Consider the following 10461-nt stretch of genomic DNA (forward strand, 5'->3'; position numbering starts at 1 on the left):
TGCTCTAAGGTGTCCCCTTCAGGAGCCTTCTCTTCTCCAGCTGCCCCAGCCCAGCTCTCTCAGCCTGGCTCCAGAGCAGAGCTGCTCCAGCCTCTAATAAAAATAGGGGAGAACAGGGCAGGTTGCTGCTTAAACCTTCCTGCAGCCCCCCCAGCCCGGCATCATTTGCCCCTTGGTGCTGTCTCACAGGGGAGGAGGTGTTGCTGATCCAGGAGAAGCTGGATGGGATCAAGACCCGCTATTCGGACATCACCGCCACCAGCTCCAAAGCACTGCGCACACTGGAGCAGGCTCGGCAGCTGGCCACCAAGTTCCAGTCCACGCACGAGGAGCTCACTAGCTGGATGAGCAATGTGGAGGATGAGCTGGCTTCCAGTGGGGGACAGTCCCCGGCCAGTGAGCAGATACCCCAATTCCAGCAGAGGCAAAAGGTGGGAGCAGCACCAGGGGAACGGGGACGTGAGGGTGGGAGACAGCAGGGATTTGCTTGTTGTCTTGAGAGGATGGGGAGGGATGTCACCTGAGAAGGACACGTGTCCATGGGTGCCTTCCACAGGAGCTGAAGAAGGAGGTGATGGAGCACAGGCTTGTCCTGGACACGGTGAATGAGGTGAGCCGAGCACTCTTGGAGCTGGTTCCCTGGCGAGCCCGGGAAGGGCTGGACAAGCTCGTGTCGGACACCAACGATCGCTACAAGCTGGTCAGTGACACCATCAAGCAGAGAGTGGAAGAAATCGATGCTGCTATTCAGCGGTCTCAACAGGTAATTAATAATCCCACTGGAGACTGATGGGGTTACTTGGGAGAGCAGGAGTGAGTGGCTCAGCACCGCTCCAGCCCATGCAGCACAATGGTTGTGAGAGGGGTAGCAAGCACAGCACAACAGGAGAGCCAAATCCTATTGGGAATGCCAGGAAATGAACGGGCCCCACCAGCGGTGTGTGGCAGCCAGGCTGGTTTCTGGCCCATCCCATTGTGTGTGTTTTGGATTGGATAACTCCAGTACAGCACCACGTTGTCCCACCTGTGGGCTTTAGCTCACATGGGTGATGGAGAAGGTGTAAACCCAATGGCAGGGGACTTTCAAGCCTGGAAGATCATCCCCTGTGTTGTGATAAGTCCTCTCAAGAAATACTTGTTCTACACAGACTTGAGGCTGTGATGCTCTGAGAAACTTGTGTCCACCCCAGTGTCCCCTTCTCCTCCCCACACCCTGGCAAGGCATTTGTTCCCCCACATCCCTCTGGGTCCCCCATGTCTCCCACCATCCCCAGCTTGCTCCATCCCTGCTGCCCATCACTAACTTGTCCTGCTTGTCCTCTCCCGTGGTCCAGTATGAGCAGGCGGCTGATGCGGAGCTGGCCTGGGTGGCTGAGACCAAGCGGAAGCTGATGGCTCTCGGTCCCATCCGCCTGGAGCAGGACCAGACAACAGCCCAGCTGCAGGTGCAGAAGGTATGAAAGCACTCGCTCAGTGAGGAGAGATGGGCTTTGGGTGATGGGTTGGGGTTCAGGTGAGCAACTTTACCCTGGGGTTTGCAGTGCTGAGCCCAGAGCACCAGGAGAGATTCCAGCACTTGGTCTTGGTAAGTAAAAGGAAAAAACAAGGAAGAAAGAGGATTTAGAGAAACAAAATGTAGGGCTTCTAAAGGAAGAAGCTTCGTGTCCTGTCACGGCTGTTTAGCTCTGGATGGGTGCTCTTCCCTGGACACCCCCATTTCAAGGGCTTTCCGTGTATCCACTGGAACAGCTCTCCCTGGATCTTGGAAGCACTGACAGCAGGAAGGGTTTAGAGAAAAGTATCTATTGATTAATGAGGGCTCTTTTACATTTGCTTTTTGCTCATTGTTCCTTGCAGAGGGGGACTCCTCAGTTCCCTCCCAGCAGCCAGACGTGGAACAAAGAGGCACTGGGGCGGGGGGAGTTATGTCTTTGAGATGAGCTCATGCCTGAAAGAACGGCACTTTAAATATAAACGGCCCTTTTCTTCCCTTAACCAGCGTCGGCGAGCAGAGCAGAGCACGGGCTTATTGGGCTTGAAAACAAGAAAGAAACATAAGACATTGTTATAAGGGAGGGGACTGAACCATCGAGTATGAAGTTAAATTGAGCTCAGCTTGGCTTCCCGCTGCTTATTGCGTGGATCTTGGAAATGGCAAAGTTACTGGTAGATGCAGTTCTGGAGAGTGTTGGTTTGGGGGTTAACATGTTCAGTGGTGAATGGAGGGTTGAGCTTTTCCTCTGGTGTGGAGCTGGGCTGATACCTCATCTTAAGAGCTGTTTTCAGGCCTTTAAAAGACAGAGGTTGATGTAGATGAGTCATGAGAAAAACATGCTGTAATCTGCATTTTCAGCCAGGTTTTCTGTGTGCTGCAGGACACTTGTGCTGAGTTCTGCGTGGTCTCTGAGGTGCTGAGCTCTGCTACAGCGAATCCCATGGATGGGTTGAGGGGGAGAAATCAGGCTCAGCTCTGATTTCTTTCCTTTCTTTGGATGTTTCCTTTCTGCAGGCTTTTTCCATCGACATTATTCGGCACAAAGACTCTATGGATGAACTGTTCAGCCAACGCAGTGAGATCTTTGGGACGTGTGGCGAGGAACAAAAAGCTGTTCTCCAGGTGAGCCCCCCTCTGCCACAGGGGGGATGGAGAGGGGCGAGTGCTCAGCTTGTGCACAGGCTGAAGTAGTTTGAAATGATTCCATCTTTAGGAATTCCCACCAGTGTTAGCAGAAATCTCTTTACATTTATTACTCTCCTTTATTGCTTATTTTTATTGCAGTGTTTGGGGATTGGGGTTGGGGGGAGCAGAGATTTCTGAGGCTGCTTTAATTGGAGTTACAGCCTGTGCACGTGGAAGGCCACCAAAGGCACCTCCAGCTCTTCCAGCTCGCAGCATGCACTGGCACTTTTCCTGGGCCCTTTCCATCCGTGGCTGTAACTCTCCTCCCTCCTTTTCTTTAGGAGAAAACAGAGTCCCTGGTGCAGCAGTACGAAGCCGTGAGCCAGCTCAACTCAGAGCGCTACACTCGCTTGGAGCGTGCCCAGGTCCTGGTCAACCAGTTCTGGGAGACCTACGAGGAGCTGAACCCATGGATTGAGGAGACACAAGCCCTCATCTCCCAGTTGCCCCCTCCAGCCATCGATCACGAGCAGCTTAAGCAGCAGCAGGAGGACATGAGGGTAAGAGGACATGGTGTTGGCATCTCATGTGCCATCAGTTCTTCTACATTAATGGAGGCACAGCTCCCACACAGGCTTTTTATGATTTCTTCTGATTTTTTCTCCCTCCATTCTCTTCTTTTTGAGGATCCTGCCTATATAATACAATATTATATTGGCTTTAAGTGTACCATGTGGAAATCACTAGATATGTTGGAGCCCTTCTTACTAAAATACAGATGGCACCCAAGGGAGCCAGGCTGCCTTTGGATCTCCTGCCTGATCATGGCAGGGAAAACTACTTTGTGCTTTTAGGGGAGAGAGCTGCGAAGCTTTCTTCATGGTGTTCCCCATGGGGAGGGGAGGGAGCTGGGGAGACCATGCCAGAGCCATGTTAGGAAGAGCCGAATGCCATGTGCTTGGCAGATGCTGGGTCAAGAAATCCCCAGCGTGAGTTCGCTACCAGATAGGATCGCTGCTTTTGGTGTGTTGCATGGAATAGAGGCAGGAGCTTTCAGTGGATTTCTAAACAAAAGTGGTGTTTTTTCCCTCTATTCCCTAGCAACTGAGAGAGTCCATTGCTGAGCATAAGCCTCATATTGACAAGCTGCTGAAAATCGGGCCGCAGCTCAAGGACCTGAACCCCGAGGAAGGGGAGATGGTGCAGAACAAATACTCCACAGCAGAGGCCATGTATGCCAGAATCAAGGAGGAGGTGTGTCTGCGGGCTCTGGCGCTCGACGAAGCTGTCTCACAGTCCACCCAGGTACGTTGCGGTGCCAAGGAGCTGAGTGCTCTTATCACCGTCCCCTGGGGAAGCCACGTGCTTCAAACTGTGGTTTTATTCTGAGTGTTACAGTTGTAAAACCCTTTATAAGGCCCAGTGTGGTCAGACACCTCCGGGGTCGTTTCCTGCCACTCAGCACTGGCTGGGAAAGGAGGGGAGGAGGCGTTGGGAGTCCTGACATAGTAAATAGGGTAATAAATTTTTACAACCTCAATAATGATGCTCATTCAAAGGGGCTGTTTTGGCATCCACCCAAGGTTGGAAGGGCCTCTTGAAAGAGCTTGGAGAGATAAGTTTCCTTTCTGATAAGCTGTGTATGCAGTGAACAGGCATGGGACCTTTTGTATGGGAGAGTTAACGGTCATCTCCAGGGTTTGGGCATCTCCAGAGGAGGTCGGTGGCAACAAAGAGCAGAGATATGAAAGGAAGGACTATAGGTGCTAAAGTCCTGAGAGGGGGTGAAGAGTTTCTGCCACTGGAGGTTTATGACCCCTGGTTGTGTTTCATTTCCCCCTGTGTTAGTTACACAGTTGGTTTTTGTCATGTCTGGGTGTTTTTTACTCCTGTATTGTGTAGTCACTTCTCTTGGTTTGCACTTGTATTAACTCCGAGTTTTTCCCCCCCACACCCCCTTCCCGTCTCATCTCTCACTCCCATTGTGGAATGTGTTATCTGTGTGTGTTGCTGCCTGTGCCCGTCCTCCCCACATGGTCCCATTTCATTCTTGTGTTGACTGCGCCCCACCATTGCAGATCACAGAGGTAAGCCCCACACCACCCATCTTCACTTACACTCTTTGGGCTGATTCTGTTTTACACCCGGACTTCTAGTCCTGGTCCATGCACAGCTGAGCAGAACATGCTTAAAAGTTAACTCCGGGGGCCTGAAATCCCATTTCTGAGATGGCTTTTGTTACATTGCCGCCTGGTTGCAGCCATTGGCCAAGCTTCCGCCGGGAATGCTTCCTGCAAAGCAGAGGGTTTGCTTTCTGAGTGTTTTACATTGGTGCTCAGAGCTTTCTGCTCTGGCTGCACTTGCTGGTTTGCTCCTGCTTGTTGGCTGAGCCAGCGTGTCCCAGATCAACTTTGCACCCAGAGCCCATCTCCTCTCTGCTGTTGGAGCCTGGGACTTGGCCAGCACCAGCACTGGTGTCCTGCAGAGAGGGCCTGGAGGTGGCAACCAGAGCACAGAGCTGTCCTCACCAGCAGAGATGCTTTGGGATCTTTAAGGCCAAAGTTGACTTTTCTTCTTAAAGAAAACAATAGCAGTAAACCCTGCTAGACCCCATCCTCTGTCACTCTTGGCTTTCTGGTTCTGCTTTTGTTGGAGACCCAACACCGTGGCAACTCTCTCCTCCCCAAGCATGCAGCCTTCACCAGCTCCTGCTGACCCTGCCAGGGCCATATCCTGCTGCCATTGCACCAAGTGGAGATTCCGTCAGCACCAGACACGGTGCTTTTCCAGCAGCATCTCTGCACAGATGCTCCAACAACCGGGATTGGCTTTTGTTGCCACGCTGCCCATCTGCAGCAGTCAAAAATGGGAGGTTTTGAAGGGCTGAACCTAGTGATAAATCACTGCTGTGTTTGGTTCACAGTTGCCTGTGCTGGCTCTGTGAGGCTGTGGCTGACGTGTGGTTTGAGCTGGTGCAGCCTGGGGCTGTTGGCAGCAGAGGAGAGCCGAGGCAGGCATGAACAGGAGGCTGCAGGTCTCACTGCTGTTGCAGGCAATGTTTGTCCTCTCCTGGAGGTCGCTGGGGCTGTTGCACATGCAGGGAGCGATGCAGCGTTGCTTCATCTCATCTCGCTCTCCCTAATGGGCTCGTTCTTCTCCAGTTCCATGATAAGATCGAGCCCATGCTGGAGACACTGGAAAGCCTCTCCTCCCGCCTGCGTATGCCCCCCCTCATCCCCGCCGAGGTGGAGAAGATCCGGGAGTGCATCAGTGAGAACAAAAGTGCCAGTGTGGAGCTGGAGAAGCTGCAGCCCTCCTTTGAGGCTCTGAAACGCCGCGGGGAAGAGCTGATCAGCCGCTCACAGGGAGCAGACAAGGACCTGGCAGCAAAAGGTATCTCTGGGTGGATTACACAGGAGGTGCTGGCTGGGCTGGTAGCTGTGCCCAGCTCCTCCTACCCAAACCATGGTGCCATTGCCGTTGGGGAGGCTTTGGTGTCCATGGGGTGTATTTCAGAGGGTCTCGTGGCCTTAGGAGGAAGGATTCATCCTTTGTATGGAGATGTCAGGTGCCTGCTTCCATCTGGAGCAGACAGGGTGGTATCAGCCAGGGGAGAAAGAAGTATTTGTGGCTTTTCAGGCAGAGGTTTCAGCTCAGCCAAGCTGGGCCCTCCATCTGAGCTGGTCTCTTGTGGCAATGATTGGTGACTCCTGTGAAATGATTTGTTGGTGTTGATTCAGCATCTAATGGAGGGAAGGAGCATCCCCAGCACAAAAAGACCTGTTAGCAGCATTGGCACTAATTGGCACCTTTCTTGGCAGCTCAAAAGCCAGCTCATGGACTGAGCGAGCGTAGACTTCATGCTAGAGGTGGCCAGAACAGAGGTTTGTTGGAAGAGAGTGTGTGGGCAAATTTGCCCTGAGCTTGCCTGCACATAAATAAAGGCTTTGTTCCTGCAAGCTGGAGTTTCTCATATCCCTCAGTATCTCAGAGTTAATGCTCTGATAGTTCCGGTCATCTCTAATTCCCATTGAATATTCTTTTGGCTATTTCTAAGTGGAAAGTGTTTGCAAAATGCTCGAGTTGTAAAAAGATTTCCTCCTTCACTGAATGTTTTCATTCCCTTCCTCAGTAATCCAGGATAAGTTGGATCAGATGGTCTTCTTCTGGGAGGACATCAAAGCTCGAGCAGAGGAACGTGAAATGAAGTTCCTTGATGTCCTGGAGCTTGCAGAGAAGTTCTGGTATGATATGGCAGCTCTCCTGACCACCATCAAAGACACGCAGGACATCGTGCACGACCTGGAGAACCCAGGCATTGACCCCTCCATCATTAAGCAGCAGGTGGAAGCAGCAGAGGTGAGAACCATGGTGCTGTACCACGTCTGGAGCTTGTCTGTGCCCAGCTTGTAAGCTAAACTGGGACAGATCTTAAATACGAGCATGGCCAGAAGTGGTTGTAAAACAGTTTTGCAGGCAGTCAGTCGGATTATGACATGCTCTTTCCATTGCAGTTTGGAACTGCAAGGCAAAAAGCAGAAGTGTATTTCACATATCCCTGCCCACCACCACCCCCTGTTCCAGACAAGGAAATGATACCTAAATCACGTTATCTGCTCCTGTTTTAGGAAGCTTATCAAGCGTGTGGTCAGACTTGTGTGCCCACTTGTTTCGAGTGACGTGGCAGTTTGCACGGGTCTGCTCCCAGTCGGAGCTGAAGGCATCTCCCCAAGTGCTGTCTAGCGTGGGAAGTGTGTGTTTAGATTTTGGTTAGACCAGAGATAAGTGTAAAGCTGGATGGGCTTGGATTTGTATCTTGTGTGTTCCAAATACGTGATGAAATCCACTTCAGGTGACTTGACTCAGACCTTGGGGAGCAGGGATTTCTTTATGCTTTGCTAAGTTTGTCCTCGCTATTCCCCTTTTAGAACCGTCCTGGCTTTGCTTTGCAACTTTGGAGTCTCAGAACTATTTCCTCTATTGACAGAATACTCCTGTAAACAGTATCTCTCTTGTAAACACCTTCAGCCAGGCAGGCCAGGCACATGTCAAACTAAATAGTTGTTCTTATTTTAGTTCCCCCAACCCCTGCACACAGCAGCATCGCTGGGAGCAGGTTGGTGGTGGTGAAGCCAGTGAGCAGGATGCCGTCATCTCGCTGTGTAACCTCATCCTGGGGTCTGGCATCGGGCTGTCAGCCAGGGTACAGGACACCAGAGCTGGGGGACTGTCCATGCCTTAGTTCACGGGGTGATTTTGGAAGAGCATTTAACACTGAACATGTTTCTTTTGCCGTTGTGTTCCGTGCAGACCATCAAGGAAGAGACAGACAGCTTGCATGAAGAGCTGGAGTTCATCCGGCTCCTTGGAACCGACTTAATTTTTGCCTGTGGTGAAACTGAGAAACCAGAAGTGAAAAAGAGCATTGATGAGGTAGGAGAACCAGCAGCCTCTCCTTTAGATAACATCAGGTAGGAGCAAGTGGGAGCTCTGGTGGAAGAGCCTAACGAATTTTGTGGGTAATTTTGTGTTCCACAGATGAACAACGCGTGGGAAAATCTAAACAAAACATGGAAGGAGAGGCTTGAGAAGCTCGAGGAAGCCATGCAGTCAGCTGTGCAGTACCAAGACACGCTTCAGGTAAGAGGCAGAGCTGGTTGTGTGGAGTGGGTAGGCTCTGTGAATCCTTTCCTGGAGTTGTTCTGGGATTTGTACTCGCACAAAGCAGAAAACATCTCCCAGGCAAGTGTTTGCAGCCTCTGGTAGAGCCTGAGGTAAACAATGAGCTCCATGGAAGAGCAGATATTTGGTTGTATTTGTCTTCCCAAATCTGACTTCATTTCTGCACAGAGCAGTAGGATGAGCCTTTTGCTGGAAGCAGGAGAGAGAAGGAAAGAGCTTGCAAATCCAAGCAAGCATCTCTGCCCTGAAAGACAAGTTCTGCAGTTGCAGGGTGATGGAGGCACCAGCCACAGGAGGAGGACGTGTTGCCATTCCCTTTGCTAACGATGTCTTTGCTCTTTCCAGGCCATGTTTGACTGGCTAGATAACGCTGTGATCAAACTCTGCAACATGTCTCCTGTGGGCACTGACCTCAACACAGTGAAGGAGCAAATGAACGAGATGAAGGTACGTGGGACCGGTTCTCCAGTGCTGGCTTTGCATCACCGTGCTCTCACTCCAGGGATTCATTTTGGTCTGGTTTTTGTCCTGCTTGTTTTGGCAGGAGTTTAAAATGGAGGTTTACCAGCAGCAGATTGAGATGGAAAAGCTTAATCACCAAGGTGAACTGATGCTAAAAAAAGCTACAGATGAGACAGACAGAGACATCATAAAGGAACCACTGACAGAGCTGAAACATCTCTGGGAGAATTTGGGTGAGAAGATTGCTCACAGACAGGTACAGAGAAGATCTGGGTGTTTGCAGGTGTGGGGCTGAAACTCACGGGGATGCTCCCCTTCCTTCACCACTTAAACTCTCCTTTTCCATCCCTGTCCTTTCCCAGCATAAGTTAGAAGCTGCTCTCCTGGCACTTGGGCAGTTCCAGCACGCACTGGCCGAGCTCATGGCCTGGCTGACCCACACTGAAGAGCTGCTTGATGCTCAAAAACCCATCAATGGAGACCCAAAAGTCATCGAGGTTGAACTCGCGAAGCACCATGTGAGTACTCCCACTCCAGGGACATCTTTAGTCTGTTCTGCTGCAGGATTTTCTTTCTCATGGTTTGAGTTGGTTCAAGTCCATGAGAACAGGCAGGAATTAACAAGGTGGTTTAGACGTGTCCCAGCATTTGCCCACCACATCTCTTGTAGGTGCTGAAGAACGACGTCCTGGCCCACCAGGCGACGGTGGAGACGGTGAACAAAGCAGGCAACGAGCTGCTGGAGTCGAGTGCTGGGGATGATGCCAGCAGCCTGCGGAACCGCCTGGAGAAGCTCAACTCCTGCTGGGAGTCGGTGCTGCAGAAGACGGAGGAGCGGGAGCAGCAGCTCCAGTCCACGCTCCAGCAGGTCAGGGGGACGTGCTGGGGGTCCTCCCATGTGCGGTTGCTTCCCTTTTGCTTTTTGGGGGAAATAAAGGGGAACAGACTTAGAGAGACATTGGGAATTTTTATGCCAGGTTTTTCATCTTACTCTTAGTCCTGGAGGGTTCTGAAGCAGGGCAGGGACCAGGCACACGTGGTGAAGGATATCCCATATATGTCCCACCATGTCCAGCTCTGCCTCTTTATCTGGTTCCGAAGCAAACGCAGCGTTAACCCTGGCGCATGATCAATGGTGGCTGATGTCATCTGATCCCGATTTCTGTGTTCCTGAACAGGCCCAGGGTTTCCATGGTGAGATTGAAGACTTCCTCCTGTGGCTAACGAGGATGGAGAGCCAATTGTCGGCATCAAAACCCACAGGAGGGCTGCCAGAAACTGCCCGGGAACAGCTCAATGCCCACATGGTAATTTCTTAGGAGAGAGTTTTTTAATGCTTTTAATTCAGCAAGCTCCTGTCAAATATCAGCATCAAAACTTCCCCCTTCTGTATCTAATGGGAAGGAAAGTGCTTTTCTGGTCTCTTTGGGTAATTTTGCATTTGATGCCTGGTACAGGTACCATGGTGCTTTAACCACCTTCCTCTGCTCAAAGTGACGTGCTGCTGTGACTTCCCTGTGTGCCCTGAGCCTCATTTTCTCACCACCCTGACTTGCAGCCTGCCATGGCCCCTCTCCAAGCTCTTCCCTTGTCTAACACCTCGGTGTTTCCTCCCTTGCAGGAGCTCTACAGCCAGCTCAAAGCCAAGGAGGACACCTACAGCCAGCTGCTGGCCAAGGGGCGACTGATGCTGCTGA

At 51.5% G+C, this 10461-nt stretch overlaps 1 protein-coding gene across 1 annotated transcript in view; it reads left to right on the forward strand.

Annotated features, from left to right (window-relative positions):
* Positions 1-10461, forward strand: part of LOC104406760 (microtubule-actin cross-linking factor 1-like) — a gene marked incomplete at its 3' end in the record, with an annotated part of 33114 nt that overhangs the window by 8551 nt on the left and 14102 nt on the right. The window contains 17 exon segments of the mRNA XM_010015847.1: positions 190-431; positions 557-763; positions 1335-1454; positions 2510-2617; positions 2962-3180; positions 3722-3925; positions 4699-4707; positions 5782-6013; positions 6753-6979; positions 7931-8053; positions 8159-8260; positions 8648-8749; positions 8847-9020; positions 9127-9282; positions 9435-9632; positions 9943-10071; positions 10386-10460. Coding sequence (XP_010014149.1) covers positions 190-431; positions 557-763; positions 1335-1454; positions 2510-2617; positions 2962-3180; positions 3722-3925; positions 4699-4707; positions 5782-6013; positions 6753-6979; positions 7931-8053; positions 8159-8260; positions 8648-8749; positions 8847-9020; positions 9127-9282; positions 9435-9632; positions 9943-10071; positions 10386-10460 — 2627 coding nt within the window.

Source organism: Nestor notabilis, unplaced genomic scaffold, assembly GCF_000696875.1.
Source record: "Nestor notabilis isolate BGI_N333 unplaced genomic scaffold, ASM69687v1 scaffold4766, whole genome shotgun sequence".
Taxonomy (NCBI): Eukaryota; Metazoa; Chordata; class Aves; order Psittaciformes; family Psittacidae; genus Nestor; species Nestor notabilis.